General features: G+C 42.5%; 1 protein-coding gene across 2 annotated transcripts in view; it reads left to right on the top strand.

The window, feature by feature from the left end:
- MAP2K5 (mitogen-activated protein kinase kinase 5) overlaps positions 1-23,531 on the top strand; it is a 129,032-nt gene that overhangs the window by 42,758 nt on the left and 62,743 nt on the right. For both annotated transcript variants that reach the window (XM_086757542.1, XM_086757541.1), the window contains exons 10-15: positions 5,112-5,180; positions 5,273-5,354; positions 9,145-9,206; positions 15,290-15,338; positions 22,435-22,508; positions 23,437-23,487. In XM_086757542.1, coding sequence (XP_086613668.1) covers positions 5,112-5,180; positions 5,273-5,354; positions 9,145-9,206; positions 15,290-15,338; positions 22,435-22,508; positions 23,437-23,487 — 387 coding nt within the window. The remainder of the gene's footprint in view (positions 1-5,111; positions 5,181-5,272; positions 5,355-9,144; positions 9,207-15,289; positions 15,339-22,434; positions 22,509-23,436; positions 23,488-23,531) is intronic.

Below are 23,531 nucleotides of genomic sequence, written 5' to 3'. Positions count from 1 at the left end.
TGAAAGTTCAGTTAAAGCTCTGGTAAACTAATAGCACAAGGCTGACAACAGTATGCCAACTCTTGTATGCAATTTGTTAAATTGAATTATTAATACAGTTAATCTATATAAATGAAAGGGAGATGTCCTTTTTTGATATATCAAACCTTTTTTTAAAAAAAAGTTAAAGCTCAAAGCAATAGAGACTTTTGGAAAACAAATTAATTGCAATCATACAATTAGAGTTATTTTTGGTTCTTTTAAAAAATACATATTTAAAAAATATATTTTATTGAATAATTACTTAGAAAACTGTAACATGGGCTCTTTGTATCGTATCTTTTTATTTTTGCTGTCTTTATTTAATCATTAAATGCTGGTGTAACTGAGTTAAACTGAAAGAATGTGGGGGTAGGAGAGGAGAGCAAGAGGAGGAGTGATGGGAGCTGGTTGCGGCAAGCAGAACTGGTGTTAAATGGAGTTTAAAGATTGAAGATTATATACACTAAGACTTCAAATGGAGCATTTCTATTTACCAGGCAATGTTTACGGATATGGGTAACTTTCACATTTGGGCTCAGATTTCTTGTTTTCCAATCAGATACCACAAGGAGATTCTGCTCGTGTTTCAGCTTTCCTGAGCATGCCATAAATCCCTTTGCTAGGAGAAATGCTTTTGACTTTCCAGTGAATTGCAGAAAAGCAAATGCTTATTACTGGATTTGAAATGTTTCTCTACATGTGGAAAATATGGAAACTGAAATAACATCCAAATAACTTCTAATTGTATGGGATACAAATATCACTTGAAAAAGTCACCTTGAAGAAGTCCTTTCAAGTGGTACCCATCATTCCTAAACCTGTCATGAGCAGTTAGAGCCAGACAGGAGCTCTCCAAGTTGTAACAGGCACAAAAGTACAGAGAGTTTAATAATCGAAAATAGTTTTATTACAACTATTAATGTGGAACTAAAAAAAGCTCTTCCCCTAACTGCTGGGGTTGTGTGAGGATGCCGCTTTTCCCTGGCACCTACTGCATTGCTTCCTCTAATAGTCTTCTTCAAGCTCTACAGAGAGGATCTTCTGTGCCAGCTCTGCTCGGCGCTGGCACTGCCGCTCTCCAGCCTGCCCCGTGGGGCCGTAGGTGCCCTCCGAAGGTGCCTGGAGAGGAGGTGGAGCAAGAGAAAAATTACACAGGCAGGAGGGGAAATGAGTTCACCCTTTGCAAGGTTAATTGAAATCACCTCCCTGTGGCAAAAAGCCTCTTCCCCCAGCAATTTCACCTCCTTGTTTCCCTTAGAGTCCGAGGGTTTGGTTAGTCCTCGTGGATAATTAGCATCCTGAAGACCTGGGAAGCTGGGTTCTCTTGTAGATACTGCTCATGGTGGTCCTGTCACTCTAAATGATATGGTTTTGGTGTGATTTCAGACGTAGTATTGTGTCAACGTGTGCATTATCATAGTTTAAAATAGCACACTCACAAGCTGGCGGTCAGGAAAGCTGCCGCGATCGTCGTCGTGCCAGCTTGCTCGATTAAGGAGATCGCTGAACGTAGCTATGGCTCAGCATCCCAGCAGTAAAAAGAGGATGGTAATGCCAGCGTCTTGACACGGTCATCACAAGGATCAAGTGTTCTGACAGAGGTTTACCATGCTCATAGAGACATCACTGGATGGATCTGTGAAAGCAGAGCTCTGCATTTTGGGGCTTTTTTGACAGCTGATAGGACAGGATAACATTCTGAAAACCTGTTGATTAAAATGCTTTCAGCTGGTCGTTAATCTTGCAAATACATTGGACAGGAGAACAAACCAATGCTAATACACAAGATATAGACCAAAGCTGTATCATTACATATTTTTTGTAAACTTTACAGCTAGATAGCGTGGAAAGGACTTCATAGATTACTTTTTTTTCCCCTAAGGTAACTTTTTTCTGGTTAGAGGGAAAAATCCAAGAGAAAAATTTGAGTGTACACTGGCTGATTGTTGTTCTTCAGCTGCTTTTAGTTTCTCCTGCTCTTAAGCTAGCATTTAAATGGACCATTTGATTAATCATCTGTATACTGACTGTAATACTCCCAAATTTCCTTTGAGTTGTACATACTGTAAAAGACAATTATGTCACCGCAGATTAAATAAGTGAATTAAAACAGAATAGCAGCTTAATTTGACCTGTGATTTTGCTCTCGTTCCCTTTAGTGGAACGTATGCCACTCCAGCAAATAGATGAAGTCATCCATGACAGCTTGTGATGAATTGCCGTATTTATACTGTATATTTTAATAGCCTCACACTAATTTAAATTGAGCACAGAGTAAATTATAATTCAGTCACTTGACTGCTTGTATTTAACTTGACAACTCATCCTTATTTGTCCTGGAGGTGTAGTGGAGAGCAGAGGAAATAGGCTCAGGTATTCCTCTTTTGAAAATTAACCCTTTGCACTTGAAGCGTTAGGTACGCTGAGCTCGCCTACGTTGTAAGCGCGTTAAATGATTCGGAGATTGCTGTATTTTAGGCAGGAGCTTGATAAGGAGGATGTGCAGGTGTGCCTGGGGCTCCTTACTGAATCCCAGAAGACTGCAAAGTCATTTAAATTTTTTAAATGCCCCCCTTTTCCAGTATCCTTCTCCAGCGCTACCTTTGGGGCACTGTTTTGACTGGTTTTGAAATCAGGGCAGGTACTGGAGTTCGGAGCTCAGCTGCCAGCCCATCTTCTCCAGCCAGCCCAGGTTGCCCTTGGCCCCATCTCTAGATATCATGGTGATTTTTTGCTAAGAAGTTCTTCCCAAAGGTGCTGTTCTGGAGAAGTTTTTTGTCTAATGTTACATCTCATTTGCTCACCTGTGTTAGTTGTGGAAGTTGCAGCCAAATCCTTATTTCCAACTTTGTCCTTGGTAGCACTGGGTTTGAGGAGGGGTTGGGATTTTCCTTGCTTTCACGCTGTCCCAGCCCATGCCTGACACTGGCAGCTCACTTGTTCTTCAAGTTGTTCCACCCATACAAACTCCACTTTCTAAATACGCTTGGAAATTTTATACAAAAGGAGTATGACCGTGGAGATGACAAATGCAGATTAAGACAGTGTTATATAGATATTTTTTCCTCGTTGTCCTGCATTTCAGTGCTGCAAATGGCATAAGGTTCCTCCAACCTTGACATCAGATGGGTGTCTCTCCGGTGTTGTAAGTCACGCAAGCCACGCACGTTCCGATGGAAGAAAACACTTCTGTACAGTAGCTACGCAGAGAACGTGAGACGGTGGTCTCTCCTAATTTATTTCATGGTGATGTATGCTTACCACACCGTTTCTGTACGTTCTCTACCCCGTAGTATCCTGAACGCTTGTAAATAGGGTAGCTCTGCTTTCCCAGGTTATCCTCACTGTTAGAATGCAGGGTCTGTGTGTAATTATAGTTAATGCAAATCGACCAGCGACCTTTCTCCGTGCCAGGTCTCGGTTGATTGGATGTCAGCGATGTATTTGACGCCAATCGTGCTAACTAGTCATTGCTCAGGCTGGTGGAGCCTTCGTGGTGAGGGAGGCAGGGAAATTTCTCACTGTGAGTAGAATTTAGTGAGATAAAATTTAATTTTTAGGCTGTTGACAAGATTAAATTCTGTTAATATTCAGTAAGTAAAACCGATGGTATTCCAGCAAATTATTTTAGGTTTTTCACGCTGGAAGAATGTAAGTGAATATTGTTGGCAAATGATTATTGATCTAGACAAGTGTGTTAAACGTTTCTTGGCAGCCCTGTATTACACTTACAATTGAGTTTAGTGACAGCTTTTATAAATAACCCTAAAGCAAACTCTTGATAGAAACAGGTTATCGGTTTTTCTTTTAGACAGATTTTGATACCATAAAGTGCCTGTGTTTGGAAATGATCTCTCTGGATTTTGTTTTGTCAGCAGTATGTGCAGCTTAGAACACCTATTCTGCTAATTCTGCAAATTGGCTAGGTTTTGTTTCCCTTTAGCTTAAAGTATTAACTGTGAAATACTGTCTGGTAGCAGACCGAGCCGTTTACACTCTACTTGGGTTTATACAGTAGTACTTAATAATTAAGCGTGCAACTGTTCAAAATATCACGGCAACAAATTGTTTGTGGAAGTTGACCTTCAACGCCGGTTCTGTCAGAACCAGCATCCTTTTAAGAGGGTCTGTCTTGAAAATCCTGAAACCTTGTCACTGCAGGCACGGCACTCCACCTTCACTGCAGCGCTTGGTCCTTTATTCCTGGTGAGCAGCCTGGCTCAGAGCGGTGAAGAACGAGGGCGGGGGTGAAGGAAGTAGCAGATAGGCCTGGCAATGAGTGGCTGGTTTGAGCTGAGCGCTCCAAGTCAGGCTGGCTGTAGTTGTTCTGAGGAATCCTTTGGTAATGCTCACCTAAGCATCTGTACCATCTGCATTTTTTCTGCATATTTAAAAATTTTCCATGTTTCGTACAAATATACAGCGTTAAGGATTTACATAAATACAGGTGTCAATAGTAAAGAAGCTGAAACTGTAAGAGCGGTGGTAGGAGACGCTCCTTTAGGGCACCACTGAGATGTTCAGAGATCCTTTCAGTACTGCAGTATTTCGTTAGCCCTTAGAGTTAACATCGCTGCATTCAGGAAGGCCTGCGGGGGTCACAGACTTCCAGGCTTTTTCACAAGGTGTCTCTGCAGCGAGGAAACCCGGTGCCAGACAGATGAGGAGGCTGGACCGAGCAGGAGCTGGGAGGTGGTGGCACTTCGGGTGCGTAAGCAGCAGCTCTGAATTTACCAACCTGCAGATCTGCCACGCCTGCTCCTCGCACTGCGTGTGAGGCTTGTGTTCAGGTTCTGACTTGTCTCTTCGTGAAATGTTAAACCGCAAACCTTATGACATCTCAGGGATAATACTGGCTGTAAAACTTGGTTCACTTGTAACTGGCTTTTCAAAGTAAATAAATCTGTCCTTTTGTCTTCCTTTCATTTTTAATTTCCTTCCTGTGCTCATCACTCTGTTCAGATATCCTTTCCACCTATTCCTCTCTTTCGCTTTCTCACATAAGGATAATTAATACATGGGTCTTTTGGTTTTTATTTTGAATCTTTCACTTACTTTTTCTAATCACATGTCCGTTGTTTGTATTTTAGGTCATACCCTTAGATATAACACTGGAACTCCAGAAGCAGATAATGTCGGAGTTAGAAATCCTTTATAAGGTACATAGATTTTATAATTTTCATTATTCTTGCTTATAATCTTCTTAGAGCAAATTTTAAAATGGGCTTTTCTTTTTCCTTTCTTTTTCCAGTGTGACTCATCATATATCATAGGATTTTATGGTGCTTTTTTTGTAGAAAACAGAATTTCATTGTGTACAGAGTTCATGGATGGTGAGTTGTGTATCTAGCGTGCTTTTGATTCCTAAGCATGTAAATGGGAGAATCAGACAAAGATGTGCTTTTCCAGAATGAAGCAAAATGCAGTGGTATGACTCGAAAATGTGAAGTATGAATAACTTTGCAGGTAGTTTTTAAGAAACCAGTTTAGTATTGGGATTGTGTTATGTTCTCCATGGTACGCTCTATTTTCCTGAGCGTAACTTCGCTTACTTTTATTGAAAATGTAAATAGAACAGAAGTAAATGCTGGCTTAATTTGTGGTTTGATATTTGAGTCTTCTATACAATCTGTCCTTGCTGACAAAACAGCTGTTCCTCACTTTTACTGTTTTGATAGCCAAAACAGATTTTCTTTTAAAGAAATCTATTAACCCAATGTCCTATGTGTTTTCAGTGGAAATCGTCTCTTAATTGCAAGACAAGGAATTATTTTCCAACACAGCTGTTTAGCAGCGCTGTGCCGAGTTTCTTTTTGAGTGTACTCCTCTTTCTCCCAATCTGAATCTTCAGACCAACAGTATCCCCTTCCCCACAATCCGATGCTGCTGTCGTTATGGAGATGTAGTAGTACTTTGCTTTGAAATCTTGTGCTGTGGGGCGTTTTTGGAGAAAAGGCAGGAAAAGTATCCTGATTACGGCAATTTATAATCATTGCTGCCCTCTGTGTATCAATTCTGAGAGCATGTCTCGTGACAGATGCAGTCTCCTTGTGTCTTGAACACAAGAACCCCCTTCACAGCGTTCAACCTCTAATATCACACTGTCGTTACAAGCGATAGTCAATTACTCTCTCCAGGATTTTCTTATGAGCCAGCATTTTATGCCTCATCCAGGTTTCTCACAAAGGTTTGGTTAAGCTGGGTGTAAAGAAGTAGGGGTCTTGCAAGTAATTTACTGTGGAGGGAAAGCTTTCTGGCAGGAGAAATTTCCAAATCCAAATGCGTACCATTAAACATCGCTGAGTAGCTTCTCTCTTTCTGATGGGGACTGCGGATAAAGCTATTCCGGGTTCTGTGGTGCATTTTGTTTTCTCCCTGTTCAAATCGTCCATTATTCCTGTTATTTCTCTCTTTTTACACTTCCTCCCAGGGATCATTGTGCCCTGTTTCCAAGCTTAAGTATTCTCTCAGGTTTTCCATATTTGTTGGAAAACTATTCTATTTATTCAGCAAAGCCCACAAGTTAAAGTCCTGGCTGCTCTCGTGCTGTGTGACTGTTAGCCATTTCTCTGTTCTGTCCTTGCAGTTGCACTCAGACTCACAAGCCCCTGGTAAGCAGTAGTCACATGCGGTCAGGAAGTGTGTGCTCGTGCCAAAACATGCATCTGCTGCGGTGTCTACGCTCCTGTTAATTCAGAGATGTTAAAAAATGACGGACATAAACGCGTGCAGTTCTGAATTCTTGCTTGAAAATATTCCAGCCTTTAGGGTATGCGTCCCTCGTGGTGTTGCACAACGATGGTGTTTACTGACCATGCACAAATTACTTGGAATTATGCTGGAGATGACCTCTGCTCCGCCTCATGTTGCGCTCTCCTTCTGGCAGAACGCAACAGCAATCATTTAAAGGAAGAACAAAATGCAAATAAAGAGACCTTGCCATTTTTTCCCCTCCAGACCTTTAATTTTGGTGCGTAAGGGTGCAGGTAAAGATAAGAAAACAATACTTTCTCATCCTGTAGGTGAACAGCTTTAACCTTGACAAATTTTGAGCCCTTTTGACTGTCTTAGATCAGTTTGTAGTGTTTCCCGAATCCATGTCTCATGACTTTGTTTGCCCAGTTCTGTCCTGTACGATATTACAAAACACGGGCATTTCCTTTTTGAGTTACCTGGGTACAGATGGATCTGCCCCTTTGGGATCCTCGGAGCACACAGGGAAAAGGTGTGCGTGTAGTACCACGTTGGTTCCTTCCCGGCACCTGCATGCAGGAAAGAGCCAAGTTACTCCAAGTCTGCAGATATCAAAGCGCTGAGGTTCAGCTGACCTGGATCACCCTCCCACCTGCCAACTGATCTTAAAGAGCAACAGAGATGTGAAATGAAGCTTTCTAATTGTTTCCCGGTTATATTTATAATAAAGGCGATGTTCTAAATAAAGGTGGTGAAATGCACTCTTGCCTTTTACTTATGCTGTTGCCTATTTTCCCTGGAGCTGCTGAGCACCCACTGGCTTCCCCTCAAAAGCAGCGAGAGGCGCAGGTTCTCAGACTGTAGCCGGATGTCTACATATAGATATGGCAGCTAACGTTATTTGGATTTGGAAATGTTGTCCGCTACAGAATTTTTTCTCCACAGAAAAATGGTAGATTGCCCTGATTGTTCACAAAAAAAAAAAAAAAACCAACTTCCCTTCATTTTTCAAACAGCGCTGCCTTTAGTGACATCTGTACTAGTGAGACTTAGCAGTTTGGGGTATGAAAATAGGTTGTTTGGGTTTTTTTTGTCCGGAATTTAAGGGTCTGTTATGACCATTAACAGGAACCACCTGCCATGTGATTGCCTTCTGTTTGGCTTTTGTAACGAGCAGTAGGTGTCTGTGATGCTACATTCTCCTATTTCTGTGAAATAGTCCTTACATTTACTTCTAAAGCTGAGATTCGTTGTAACCCACAGGAATGTGGACAGCAGAGTAAGTAGTCTGGTATAAATAAGAGCTGTTGTGTAATTAAGGCTGAAGACTGGATTAAAGACCTTGTGACTTCTTTGGATTTCAGAATTTCAGAATGAATGGGTTTTACTTTTAAAAACTGAACCATAAGCAAAGTACAAGATGTCATTTTCTTAATTGCTGGGTGTTGGTCTGACTCTTTTCCCAGTGGTGTCATCAGTAAAATCCATGTGCTACGCTGAGAGCAGCTGGATCAGTGCTGAGCGCTTCTGAGAACCTCAGGCCTTGAATAAGACAGCACGCTCTTCCCAGCTAGGTGTAACATGCTCTGCTTGTAATTGGCTTGTCATCTTTTTTTTTTTTTCCCATTCCACTTGGGTATTTTTAATTCTCAGTTCTAAAGTTCTTGCCCAAGAATTTGTATCTCGCCCCAGGGACATTTTAAATACTAGTTTGGTCCTGAATCTCCTTTGCAGGAGATAAGGGAAACAATCCTTCCCAGTCCCTTGGGAATGTCCGTAGGGCCGTTAGAGAGACTTCGACTTCTCGCTGTCCCCATGAAGGTGTGATGACGGCTGGACTGGGTTAGAACTAACAGTAAGTTTGGTCCCGTACTGGAGTTTACTGGCTAAACTTATCTGCTTGCCCAGGAGCTCCTTGTCTTTTGTTTTCAGGCGTGGACACAGACTGCAACACTCAACCAAGCTTTCACTGGTTTGATCGTCAAGGAGAAACAGCTCTGAGCGCGTATATAAGCGTTGTGTCAGACACCGTGTAACGTCAGCACCCGGCTTGGGGAACAAGGGTCAGGATGCCTTCGTCCACTGCTGCTTTTTGGGATTTGTTATTCTAGAGAAGTTACTCCAAGCCTGGTGGTTTTGAGTTCTCCAGTTTCTCTATTCTGTTCTGTGACAGGGAGGTTTTCTAACAGGAGTTTGAGCATTAATGCTGCAAGCAAACATAATTAATGTGGGTGAAAAGAGACCTGAGTACTGTTCCACGCGTTTACTCAGTTTAGTAGATTTTTAAGGTCGGTTATTTCTGACACAGTTATTGTTATATCGTTGATGGTGTTTTTATTAATAACAGAGGCCTAGAAAACCCTTGTGACTTCAAATCTAGGGCAGTATTTCATTTTGTTTTACCTGAGCATGTTTTGTTTGTCCCTGCAGGGGGTTCTTTGGATGTTTATAGAAAAATTCCAGAACACGTGCTTGGAAGAATAGCGGTAGCTGTAAGTACTTTTTTCTTTTTGTCTTTCTGGTTTTGATTGTGCATATAACGCATCTCTGATCTGAGCGTGCCGTGTCCCTTGGGACGCTGAGTCGTCTCCAGGATCCGTGTCCTCATTGTGCCTGTGTGAAGGGGAGGATCCTTGTGCTCTTCCTAACCACCCTGTGTGCACATGGATACCGGGGTTGAGGAAGCCTTCGTTTTGAGTGACCAACACGTGAGTTGCTGGTTGCTCAAGAAAGGTAAAAGGATGTGATAAATTGAATAAGATAAGAAAAAAAAAAAAAATCGTTAATTTGCTGGAGAGCTGTGCGGTCCTGTTTCTTCATATCAACCCTTGTAGGATGGAGAGGTCCTCTTCATCGCCTTTATTTAGCCTTTAAGTCCTGTGCTAGATAGCTCCTTTAACAAGTGATTCAGAAGCCCTGTCCTAGCCCTTACGGTGATCCCTCTGCTGCTTCTCCTGTGTGATTTCCGTTCTACCTGTCCTCATTACAAAGTAACTCAGTTAGACTTGCTTCCCAGGTTGAAAAATTAAGTCAGTTCCTGTTATCAAAATGCAATGGCAGGACACATTTGCTGCCTTCCCCTATGGCAGATGTACTCCTTAAGACAGATAAGGGGAAGGCTGAAGTTTTTGTTTGGCGTGAGCCAGGCCTGACAAAGACTGCCCGGGGACAGGCTGCTCTCTCACCCCTGTGCTGGGACCCTTCACATGCGAGCAGTCGCAGTTGAAGAGCTAGCAGTCATTTTAGGGGTGTGATCTAGGGAGGGCTTTCAGTCCCCAGTGTCCACTGAATTTGGGAGGAAAGTGCTGACAGTGGGATCCTTAGAGCACCTGGTAGCCCATCATTGTGTCTCAGCAGCACTCAGTGACTGCCTTGCTAGAAATTCGCTAGCTGTGATTGAAAACTCAAATTACAGAACAACAAAAATTAAAAAATAATGAAATAATTAAATAAAATCCATACCTTGCCAGAGCTGAACACAGGGTAAATGACCACTGCCTTAGTGGATCTCTCCAGGGAGTGAGATACTGCTAAACAATTGCTAAATGTAAGGAATACTTTGATAACTTAAGCAGTTTAAAGCATAACAAAGTTATTCTATCATGTGCCATTTAATTAAGTGCTGGGTTTTCACATTCATTATACATCAAGCTGACAATTTAAATCCTTTAATCCAACACAGGCAGCTATTTAGTCTCTGTTCATTGTAATTCACAGCTCTACTTTCTCTTAATTTGTGTGGCCTGCCCAGGGTGATGAACATCCTTCTCTGATGCTGTTTCCTCTAAGTAGCTTCAAATCTGCTCATTATATCGCCTGGCAGTTTCTTATGGAATTTGAATGCTTTTCACCTTTAGTTCAGAGTGAAAACGTTTCATCTCTTCTTCCCTACGGAGCGGTGAATGATCAGTTGCTCATGGTGTCTTCATATTCCCGACGCCGAGTAGCATGTGTTTAGTGTAACAATACTGGCATGGGCTTTCAAGGGTTTCTTCAGGTGCTTCTTCCTTCTCCTTTTCCCTGTCTCCCTTCACATTGTGTACTTAATACACCCACGCTAACTTGCCGTATCATTTCCTTACTTGCTTTTGTCTCTCCTCCCCAGCCCCCCTGCCTTGCTATTCTGCAGATGTTCTCTTCCAGTTTTCCACTTGTCCATAATGGTGGTGCTTCAAGTCCATCTTTTATGTCTTCATATAGATATATTTTTTTTTTCCCTTCACCTGCAGGGTCATCTCTTAACAAATCTGTTAGTTAGTGAGCATGACTCCCTGACATGGACACTGAGCTGATACTTAACTTTTTCTCATTGTTTCATTTGCTGCTTTAGCAACCTGTGCCCATGCCCGCTGCGGTGCAGGAGGTCAGTAAAAAGGTGAACAAAGAGGTGCCTTCAGAGAAGGAACTCTCCCCTTTCTCCTGCTTCCCGTAACAGAAGGTGTGCGCTGAGGCTGAACCAGCTCTGGCAGCGTCCTCTGCTCTGCTGCTGATTTTTTTTCTCAGTTGGCACAGTAGACTTGTTGGAAGGAGGCTGTGGAAGCCTTTGTTGTCTCTATGATTTGTCAGGGGCAGCAGGAGAGGCTCCTTTAAGTCTTCCGAAATGGCTGCCTGACACTTCAGTGGAGCCCAGCAGCGCTTTTGGTGGGCTGGGGCACCTTTTTGCTGAGTACTGTACGCAGACACCGTAATCCCCACCCGAACAGCTTGGGAAGATTACCCAAAGCCTGGAGGATTTCTGTTTGTGTACAGATGAGGAGGAGAATGTGAAACAAAAGCTAGAGCTTGCATGCATGGATTTTGTGGAGAAAATCTGGTGCTTCTATAGTCTCTTTTTTTTTTTTTTTTTTTTCCCTCCAGTCTGTATGTTTTCGTTCTACCTTCCTTGCGCCATGTACACAGTCATTTCTCTTTTATTCTCCCGAGACGTGTACAGTGCAGTAGTCTATTGAAGCTGCTTACTAGTATGTGTGACCTGCACCTGTTAATTAGAGCACTTTTTTGTTGTACTTGTAGAAGATTTTAAGTGAAACGATTTCCAGAGAAAAATGATGCAGGCATGTGTAGACATCTAGCAACATCCCAGCATTCCTCTCACTCCGACTTGATGATTTTCTTGCTTCCTTTCTTGTTATACAAGTTTAACAGTCATGAAAAGTGATGGACTGACAGCCCTTAGAAACGATTGTCCTACAGCAGTGAACGCAGAAGGCACAGGAAATTCGAGCTGGTCTAGAACAAGATCTGCATCTGCTCCACATGATAGGACAAAGGGAGCGTGCTGCCCCTGCGCTCCTCTTGCTCAGTTAAACGCTGAGTTGTCCTCAAGGTCACTTCCTTGCACTCTTTGATCTCCACAGGCTCAGACTGAACTCCCTGAGAGACATCTCTCTTTCTTGACAACCCTGAATTTCTGTAGCCGAAAGAGTAGGACGATGTTGCTACTTATTTCCGTGAAACAGTGCTGGAAACGCTTAACAGATACCTGCAATGCACTGCTTAATGGGCGTGAGTGGTACTTGCTTTCTCATACACTCCCGTCCCAACCAGACTTTCTCATGATTTGGCAGGAGCCAGAGGAGAGTTTTGTCTGCTGAGACGTTCAAACGTTTTTTGATAATAGGAACTGCCACAGTATTGTTTCTGATGTGAACCTTTATCTGCTCAGGATTAGACTGGTTAGCAGAGCCTACATGTAGTCTCTACACCGTCGCCTTCTTTGGCGTCCTTGTTATCCCTTTCCTGTTGAAGAAGGGATCACCATTAATTGTGATGAACAATCAGTTCTCGAGCTGAAATAGCAAGAATGGATTGCTGAATGTGATGCTCTTCTCGCTTCGTTATTTTTTTGAGGAGTAAAGAGTTGGGAGTAGGTTTGAGGCTGAAAGACAGAATGGTGCAAATAAAGCAAGGTAGTAAAAATAAATCTTTGAAAGAGGAAAGCATTTGCCAGGGATCTCTGCTTTCATCATAAAATTCTTCCTGGTTACCTCTATGAGGCAGTGTCAATGAGAAGACAAAATCTCTCTTCTTCCTTGTGTTCTTTATTTGTGCAAAGGAGTGGTGGTGTTTTCCAAAGGAAAATTCTGTCTTGGCACCCCCAAAGTGATGTTATGGTCGCTCCTGTTTTCTTACTGGTGTGTACTTATTTGGGTCTGCCGGTGTGAAAGCCTTTGCTTGCCACTTCACACATTTATTTTCACTTCAATTTCTGAAGCAGTGACATTGTGCACTGTATTTTGAGTGCTAATGTTGATTGAAGTTCTCCCTGAAAGGATGTGCACTTGAACTGTCAAGAGAGTGAGTGATTGACAGCAGGTAGACGTACTTTTTGTGTCAAGGCTTTGTCAAGTCATTGTGGTAAAACCTTCTTTACTGAATACCAATAATTCCTGCTAGATGTTCAATCAAAAGATACTCACTTCCAGCACCATTTTGGAATAATATTTAATGCTTCGGAGTCCTTCCCTGATAGGCACATGTAAGGTGAGTGAATAACGGTGCGTTACACCGTGTTAGTCCATTTGGGAGGCTCCTGGGTACATGTTTGCAGCCCAGGATGGAGGGGAAAAACTTATTTCCTTTGCACACTGATGCTGCGAGAATCTGAATGTGTGAGTTTGTTTAACGCTGTGTCTTTTATAACTGCTTGTTCAGCACATGTTCCATAATAAGTGTTTGATAACTCACAGCGATTGGGTTTTTTCCATAGGAAATGTTTCCTTTTTTCCTATGAATACATGCTTTAAAAGAAATCAAAAAGTTTTAAAATGGTTTTAAAGATTTTAAATAGTCTAAATATATGTTTAATAATCAAAGCAGCTTACTAATCTCAAAATCACTTTCACCATTGGAGGAAGCCTGAAATGTTGCACTCCGGTTATTTATTTTTTGCGTCAATACTTGTTTTTCCTCCCCCTTATGTCAAAAATGCTGTGTAAGTAAATTCCTCAGCTTTGCTTTTTGAAAGGCTGACGTGCACAAGGCCGCGTTGCTGGGCGTGCAGAAGTGAGTGCGGCCTTTTGGCGCAGGTAATTCCCATCCGAGGCCGTGAGAGAGCTGGGGATGGAGTGCGAGCTCACCGCTGAGGAATTGCAGGGCCATTATTTGCTTTACAAAACAGATTCAGACTTCACTGACTTTGGTTTTGGTTACAGAATAAATTTTAAAAAGAGTTTCTAATCCAGTAGGAAGGCTGAAAGTTACTCTGCTGTCTGCTTTCAGGCTGTATAGTATTTTTAGCACTTCTGCTTGATCACTAACGGGAGTAATTTCATTTCCATCTACTTGGACAATGAAAAGAATGGAATTGTTTTGTCTGAAAAACTCCTACAAGTTTACAAACATCAGAAATGCTTTGTTGTTCTGGAGATGTGCAGAGAGAGTGTGCCAGGAAAATGAATGAAATGTCATCTCATAGAGAAAATCTTCTTTACAAGGTTTCCATCTTATTAAAAAAAGCTGGCTGAGACAGCAGGGATGGTTTGGGTAAAAAGTAAGCAGTAATAGAAATATGTTTGTTGAATCTTGGGTGAATCTAGGGGCAAAAATGACAATGTTAAAAATGCAGGAAATATTGGGGTTTAAATACTTTACGGAAACAAAACCTGCAGAGAGGTGTTGCAGTACCCAGCTGCTCTCTCAGACTGAGCATCCTGGTCAATGTGGGGCTGTTAAAGTCACGTTGCGTATAGTAAATAGAGTGCTAGCTGGATCCAGCGATGGTCTTGTCAGATACAAAAGAGCCGTATGTACGTGTTCTGTGCAAGGAGTGGCTTGGGTTGTTGTTTTGGGAAATACAGCTATGCAAGCATGTCCTACAAATTTTCGTTAAAATACATCTCGTACATAAGGCACTCCAGCATAGTACTGGAGTAACAAGGGTTTGAGTTTGGTTTGAAGTTTGGCAGGTGGAAGGAGCAAATTCTGGAACGGTGGCCAAAGTCTGCCCCAATTCTTATCTTTCAGGGGTCCCAGTTGTGTTTTCTGGGGCTAGGGAATACAGTAAGGCTGGCGTTTGGGCCAAGATGAGCAATATGAAGAAAAAGACAGTTTGTACTGTTCAGGAAGGAATGTTCAGCATTTGCATGCATTGAGTAAACGCATGGGAAGTAAAGAAGGAAAAAGTACAGAAGCACCAAATGGAAAGAAAGGGAAAGGGAAGATGAAGTGGAAGAAGCAGTTAGAGATTTTCTTTTCTTGCCTTTAATTTCACTGGGTTGCTTTTGCTGCAAGAAGACAAATCATTACACGCTTCCTCTTTTGTAACTTTTAACACCCCAGCAAAGCCAGAAGAATTAAAAATAACATTGAAATGTCTACAGAGATTCAGTATAAGCCCACCTAACGTCACCACCCAGATCATGGGACGAGGTTTATTCGTGTATTCTTAAAGAACTGTTGCCATGTAGTCCGCAGCAGGGACTCATCTGGGTCCTGCAGTCCTTGGAAGGGACGCTTTGTCTCCCCTTTTCGTGGTCCTGGAACTCATGTCTTTAACAACTCGCACCAGCTAAGATGTGTAATGTTTCTTCCAGAAATCTTTAACATGTGTCGTTGCTTTTTCTCTTGAATTCAGGTTGTGAAAGGCCTTACCTATTTATGGAGTCTCAAGATTTTACACAGAGGTGAGTAACAGATATTTTCTGTTTTCCAAATAAATACTGTATTTTATTTTAACAACACTTTCCACAGAGAAGGTAGACTATGCTAACATCTGGTTGGATTCCAGTGAAGTACTGCAGAATGAATCTTATTCATTAGCCTTGCAGATTTTCTGATAAAATATTTTTACTGCTGTTCTCTTTTATTGTCCTCCCTCCTCCCCTACAAAGAAAAAGACTAAAGAGAGAAATGAATTTTACAGAGATTGAGATGCTTAGGGTTACAAACAAGTGCCCAGTGGAAAACTGAGCAAGGAAAATCGGATGCTTGACTAGTATTGAAAATAAAAGAATTTTCTTCTGTACTTCGGAAATCTCACGTGACAGCCACAAGCGTTGCTAGATTCTCAAGATCTCTAAAATTGTGGCCCACTGTCTTCAAATATGGTCATGAATATTTAAAGAAACTTTAAACCTGCTTGGACATAAGCCATTTTTGCATTTTGCTGTTTAGTCTTCTTCATGAACCTAATCTGTATTTTTTTTTTTAAACTTCCCATTTATTTCTTGGTTTTTAATGCTGTTACATTTTTTTTAATTGTTTGTTGTGGTAAGTTAATTAGGATATACTAGAACTTTCAAAATCAGTATCAGTTATGGAAACAGTGGAAAATGCTGCTTAAAGAACAGAGAAAAGCCCTTCCTCCTACACCACCATTACCACTCCCCCCCCCAAAAAAAAGAAGAAAGAGAAACTCATTACATTTATAATGTTTCTAAAGTGTCTGAAAGTAACTGCTCTGGTTCCTAATGTCGCTAACAATACTGTTTAATTTAACCCATCTGCTCGCTCAGCCCGCGTGCACAGTTGGAGCGTGCAGTAACCGACATCACTTGTGATTGAAAGAGAAGTGTAAAGTAGAGAGACACGTAGCAAATGTTAAGTTGCAAACCAAATAGGTAAGATGGTTTCTCCTGGGGTGCGTAGCTTTGGAGTGGCTGAGGAGGTATGAGGCTCTGGCAGGGTGCTGAGCGATGCCTGGGTTTGGTGCCCAGTGTTCTGGTGGGGTCAGTACAGGGAGCTGGGCGGCTCTGGAGAGGAATCCAGAAATCTGTGCGCTGAGTGGGGAGAACACGCTAATAGGAAACACTAATTACCAGTATGGATTGAGGTTCTGCTCCTCCGTGGAGTTTAGACTCAGATTGTCCTCAGGCTTTTGTGAAGAGTTTGTAGTGGAGGAGCAGGTTGGTCCTTCCTTTATGCGATGGCCCAGCAAGCAGCTGCGCAACAGGACGTCGGCTTCGATTCCTTCTCAGTCTCACAGCATCTCCTTCTTGGGAGATTGCTGTGACGTGAGAGCACAGGCTTTCTCCTGAGTGGGAGAAAGAGGGCAGTGGCCAGAAGAGTGAGCAGAAATCAAGTGAGGACCTGGCTTTGTTACCCCTGATGAGAGGGTGAGTGAAATGCTAAGGCTGCTGGTGACCCTAGGCTGTCACTGGATTAAAAGAACAGAAATAACCCAGGATCCACGACCAGCTCGGTGCAGGTTACCAAGGAAGCTTCATGTCTGATGATGGTTTAAGCGTTTCACCTACTAGCCTGAATGCTGCTGGGTGCAGGGATTTGTCAGCTCCGTCCACTCGCAGCAAGAGGATGAGTAGTCTAGGTGCCAGAGCTGCCACGGTGGTTGTCAGAATAAGTGTAAAAGAAAAAGCAGCTGGAGCATCCGTGGCTGGGTGTTGCTCTGTATAGGCTGCACGGTCTTTGTCGCACTTCTATAACACCCAGAGAGAAAAAAGCAGATTTGATTTTTTTTTTTTTTTAATGTAAATTTTTTTTTCACTAAAGATTCTCGCCACCTACTGAATGTGATTTGGAGAGATCATTGTGGGCAGGCATAAATACTATAATGTTTAATTCTGCTGCTGCTGTTAATTTAGAACTTGGGTATGATTTTTTTTTGCTTTGCGAGTAAAACACAGGCTCCCCTTCTGCATGGGTTTCATTGCCATGATTGAAGAGCAGCTCTGAGTTTTTGATGTATTGTGTACAGTCCTTGCTGTGGTCTGAAGAAAAGCACAGAAACTGAATTTTCATCACTCTTCAGGTTTTTCTGGCCTTGGTCTGTTGGGGGTTGACCAAAGTGAGAACAGCAGTGCAAAATGCCATGGAGGGGATAACTAGCGTTCCAGGGTTCAGCAGAGTTTCCTCAAGGGACTGGGTTTCAATATTTCTCTGTACCCATTTTTAAGATACAGAACGTGTGTGTACTAGATCTTAAAAATGAGTACAGAGTAATACCATGCAAGGAAGGTACCTGTTTCTCAGGGTAATCTCCTGCGGCTCTCTGCTGGTTTTAATGCACCAGAGGTAAAGGAAAGAAAATTCAACCCTGACTTCCTTGCTGTCATGTGTAAAGCAGACCGTGCGGGAAGCTCGCGTAGGCTAAGAAGTCAAGAGTTTCCACCGCGGTGATAACGAAGGTGAAGAAGCTGTGTAAGGCAGCGCAGCAAACGACTGTTTGTGACTAGAGTGTGGATTAAAGCGAAGGAAACAAACAATGAGCAAGTCTTTTATTTCAGATCAGACATTTCAGCAAATATTACAGCTTAACTTCAAAACAAACCTTGCAACTAATGAGGTGATAGCCGTGCATATTAATGAACGCAACGCTGTAGTCGTAGTCATCACACCCACATCAAACGTAAACATAAGATTAACACCTACACCGCGTCTTTGGAAGATGTGAGAATGTCCCAATGATAAGTGTGCTCTTTTCCCCAGAGGATAAGAAGTAGAAATGGAAGGGTAATGAGAAATTAACTTAGATTTAAAACAGAATTAGCAATTAAACAAGTCTAATCATGTACAAAGTCAAAGTTTGTATAAAGACGAACCAAAATCTGTTAAGTTCAAGAATAAGTATAGACCATGTGCATTTTATCTGGTATGTTTGCCTCTCTTCACACCTCCTTACTGAAAGAAATGCATGAAATAAATGTTACCTGCTTGTCTTTAATTGTACCCATCTGTATGCCTGACTCTGTACTGGGGACCGGTGCAGGTTCCGCAGTTTGGGGACCCTGGTTTCCGACTCGGATTTGAATTTGTGTCGGAGTTTTGGGAATGTTATCTGGTTTGTGATGTGCAAGATTGAGCTGATGGGAGGGATACTGGTTGGTAGGGCTAGGCACTGGTGCAGTGTGGACAAAGAGTGTTCCCGTCTTCTCAGCAGGAACCGGAGTTTGCTCTGGATTTCACCAAAGCCGTCCAGAGCAGCGTATTTCCTCTCACTGCTCTTTAGCTTTGTGAGAATTAATCAGCATCAGTGCCGCACGTAATGAAGCACAAAGAAAAATACTAGGGCGTGTGTATGTATACCTCTGCATACTTACATGTATATATGTGTGTGTATAGCTAAACGCATACATGCACACTCATGGACCACTCAGGCTTATTTAAAAAAAAAAATTCTGACCTTTGCAGAAAGCATGCTGATGGGGTCGTTATGGCAAGAAAATATTTTCATTCTCTGGCAGCTTCACTTTGTTAATGTAATGCTCTGTGAGCTGTCTGCCGCTAAAATTGTGCTTTGTCTCCCGTCTCCCTTGAACCTAGCGTATTGCGGGTTTATATATTTAAAAGACAGAAAAAGTCAAGAGACAGCTTTTAAAAATCTGGGGGTTTTCTCCCACAATCGTTAATCTGTTTGCTTTTCAATAAAATGAGATGACTGCAGTGTTTGGTGTTCAGAAAGCTGAACCTCTGACAGTTCTGTTTACTGGTAAGTAAGAGCTTGGAGGTCCCATTTGTTTGCGGAGAGGTGAAGCGACTTCGGCAGATAGATCATAAAGAGGACTGGTTCATCCTCTGTAATGACGCTTCATAGAAATCATTTGTATTAAGCAAGCACTGGTAATGGGAGCATAATGACCCCTTTTGGCTCTTGTTTAAATTCTTGCACTTCTAAACAGTAATATTAATCACAAGCAGATGGTGCAGAACATTATTTATGCACATTTGTTTTCCAAAAACAAAAAAATGTTTAACCCTTTAACTGAAGCGGTGTGTGAAACAGAAAGGCTAATTTGCTGATGGGGTGATTTTTGTCCCCGCTTTCTGTGTGAGACATTTTGTGAAGTGACATTTTTGTCCAGGATTGTCACTTCCTTTTTTCTTGAGGAAACTAACGCAACTGCTGGAATTCATATCAAATATTTGCTCAAATCCCCCGTTGATGGTGCTATTTAAATTCTGCTGCAAGGATGCATAGTATTTGTTCTTAGCGGTGCTTGTTTGGCTGCGGTTTGCTCAGTGGAGTCCCCAGCCTGCAGAGGCTTCCCTTCCGTTACGGGCTGATCCCCAGTGGCTTTTTTTTCTCTTCGGGGTTTGTGTTGGTTTTTTTTTTTTTTGTTCCAGTTCTGTTTATGAAAGGATTTCAGGATCAAGCAACGCTTAATGAATGACAGATGTTTTTTTAATTATATCGACTTACTGTCACATCGCAGGGCAGGGGAGATGGGGCCTGCAGATCCGCAGTGACACATGGCGGTGGCTGGGTAGGGCCTTGGCTCTTCCTTGATGGGCAGCCCTGCTGGGACAGGGGACAAATGTGGCCTGGTGGCTTCGTCTGGGTCCTGTTAAGGGAACAAGGCCTTGTGGGCTATGCTTGGAGAACTTCCTGCGTCTTCTTCCGAATCCATGGCATGGTTGAGTCCTTATAGAAAGAAAATTTGGCTACGCACATGTTGCCTTGTCATCACTTTCCATGAGGTTGTAGTGTTTTGTGTTCAGAGCTTCCTTCTGCCTTCCCAGACCCTTCACTCGGAGCAGAAGGATTTTTCCCACAAACTTGTTTCCAGCCATACTCCACCAAAATTTTATTATTAATTATTTTATTATTAATTATTTTTGTTGCATCCTTCACAATTAAAAGCAAGGGGCTCTTGTTACACTGCAGTTTTCTTTTAAAAGTGTTGGTACTGCCCACTGCTAGATTGGTGGCGCAGAATGTAGGATTTTCTGTGTGTGTAATTGCATCTGCGGTTTAGTACGGCCTAGTAACGAGATGGCTCTGCTGGCTGCCATATTTTCAGAAAGCAGATTAAACAGGATTACTGTGCCAGGTACTGTTCTTCTCAGGGTTCAGGATAGGGCCCGCTGATGTGCTTGGCACCTCTTGTTCAATTTAGCGAAGTCCCTCGGCACCGCAGAGGCCTGCCTGCCTAGCAGGTTGCTGAAAGCAAATATCTGAGTCTCCCTGAAGTTTCAGTGAGAAAACATATGCCTAAAATGTCGTTGGGACGCGTATAGGAGATTTTGGGACTGCGGGGATTGCTCTGTGTCAGCGTTGTGGCTCAGCACCTGGCGCAGGTAAAACGCCACCCAAACTGCGGCACACAGGCTGAGTTCCTGAAGGGGAAATGGCGATCGCCATCCGCAAACCGAGTCTGGCGATGCTGTTAACGTGACAGGGACACTGGTGACTGATTTGTCTGTTGACTTCGAGGGGAAATTGCAAACCGTACCAGCAGTATTGATACCGAAGTTAAAGCGTACAGATCCGCGTAAGCTGTATAGCGTGCTATTGAGCGCTCCCCTCTTTAAACTGGATTTTTAGCTCAAATATAGGAAAGCATTTAATCAGCTTGTTAATTGAGGTTATACATTTCTACATTGCAGAGACAAATTAAGCAAGCTACTGTGGTACCAGAAAACATCTGCTGAACAAAGGCAAACTTAATGATAAACAAAATTAGGTGCTTTTCTAGTTGGGTTTCATCCATCTGCGCCCAACTAGTGTTCACTTTTAAAGAAGGCAGAGACACAAGCTATTGCTTTTAATCCATCTTGACAGAAGAAAGCAGTGATTAGGCAAAGCCACTGTGCTCTAATCTCCCCAAGTTTAAGCCAGGCCATAACGTGCACATTATGTTTTCCAACTGGCAGCCCTGGAACAGAGAAGATGCTCAGTGTTTGCTGCGCTGCAGTCAGGCGGGATGTTCAGCGGTTTATTCACATGCCGATTTTACAGCATGCGATGGAAGCACACCAACTTCTTTTGACATCAAAGGGGGTCATCATTAAGATTTTTGCACTGACAACCTGGCTTTGCGGTGTACATTGATGTTTTATTTCCTGGAGCAGGATTAGTGATTATTCTAAGGCCTTGCTGGCGGTTTACTCCGCAAAGGCTCTGAAGCGGTGAGATGGGAGCTGTTTCGTGCCGTAGCAGCACAGAGGTGGAAGCCGGTAGCTTTGAATAACGGTGTGTGCAAGAGCAAAGCCACGCTGTCCGTGTTCTTGTGGCAGAAGGAGACTCAAACGTGCTCGTTCGTCTGTGTTTTGCCTGTGTTCCTATGTACAGGTGTTTGTATGGGAAACTTTGTGTTTGCAGTTTTTGTAGAATATTAAATTCTGCTCTTGCCACTACAGGAAATTAAGTGCGAGCTGTTAGAGAAGGCGGAGGCAGGGTTAATTGCGGTGTTAGAGTAGCTTTGCAGGGCTGGGATGAACCTTAAAAGGCCGGCCTGGTGATCCCTTGGTACAAACACGGGCTTTGCTGCGTGCACCGTTGCTTTTGGCTTGCTCCTAAATTGTCTGGTGACATTTTGTTCCCTCTGTGTCATTTCCACTCCATGCCGTAATCTGCAGGGCCTTTTTTGCAGCAGTTGTTTAATCCTATATTTATGCAGTTGATCAATCCCTGTCTAAATGTAGTGTTTCCGCTTGTCCCTGTTGAATGTCATCTTATATTTTCAGACTGATTTTTCCAATTTGTCAAGATCACTTTGAATTCTAGGTCCCATCCTTCGGGGCATTTGCTGTCCCTGCCAGATTGGTGTCACCTGCAGATTTGGACTCGATGGTCTTTTCCAAGCTAAATGACTATATTATTTAATAACGGGGATTATCAGTATTTGAGAGGTGTGTGTGTGTGTATGTGTATATATATAATGTCATCTGTGCTACTGACGGTTACAAACCAGAGGTTGCGTTTGAAATGTATCTTGGCAATATTTCCTATTAAAATCCATCATGCCGATATTTGTGACGACCTCGGTATACGATGCGTGTCTAGGATAACGTAGATTAAATGCAGTTTTGTTCCCTCTGCAGATGTGAAGCCGTCTAATATGCTGGTGAACACACGAGGCCAGGTGAAGCTGTGTGACTTTGGGGTTAGCACGCAGGTAATTCCCCCGTTAGATATCTGCCCGCGCTCTCTCTAACATCAAAATCACCTGGCTGCCAGACAGGCAGCCCCACAGCAGCTCCCCTCTGCTGGGACAGCCCTATTCATTTTTAATCTCCGGGCGACTTTTCTTCATCTGAATATGATTGTTCATTGTTTAATGACAGTAAAAACTGCTGATATTGTAATTACTACTTACGAATAGCAAACTTCATTGATATGCAGCTTTGATATGAAAGTGTTTTGGCCAGACAAAAGGGAGGGCAGAGCGAGAGATGTGTCTGGGGAGCCCAACTGGCCCACAATAAAAATTAATATTGGGAGTAACAATAGTGGTGGGCTTTTACAATGTGCAGCACAAATTTTAATTAATTTCCATTTTGGGCCTCCCTGGAGAACCTCTCTGAGAGTGACCCGTGAGCTTGCTGTGATGTTGATTTGAATTTCAGCACCTTTCCTCTCAGCCAAACATGAGGACCAAAGAGAAGGTCAGCCTTGTATTATGGGTTGTCAGAGCCTGTTGTCCCTCCAGCGTATTTAGTGCTCGTTGCATTCAAGTGATGAATGTGGCTCTATTCACATCTTGAGCCAGCTGACTGAAAAATGAGTGTGTTCAATCCCACTTCAAATTGACTTTTTATATCAGACTAGTTTGGGGTACTAAAGCGATAAGCATCCTGTTTAACAGAATTGTTTAAGGTTATCTGCCATAAACTGTAATGCAGTGCTTGTTTAAATTGGAACTCTCATTCTGAACAAAAGAGAGATTTAATCATTTTTAATGCCTTTGCAGATAAATTTGTTCCCCTTTACATAATTTTTAGTTGATTTATAGGAATGATGATTGTAGGTTAAATGAGGAATAATTGCCCATTTTATTTCCACATTATCTTTATATTGTTCTAACAGACTGTTTTGTCTGATAGCTGGTGAATTCCATAGCCAAGACGTATGTTGGAACAAATGCTTATATGGCGGTAAGTGGATTTATGCAGGAATAACATTTAAATAGAAGTATTTG

The sequence above is a fragment of the Chlamydotis macqueenii genome, chromosome 12 (assembly GCF_036417535.1).
Source record: "Chlamydotis macqueenii isolate bChlMac1 chromosome 12, bChlMac1.mat, whole genome shotgun sequence".
NCBI classification, from domain to species: Eukaryota; Metazoa; Chordata; class Aves; order Otidiformes; family Otididae; genus Chlamydotis; species Chlamydotis macqueenii.
This window is presented reverse-complemented; position numbering and strand designations above follow the sequence as displayed.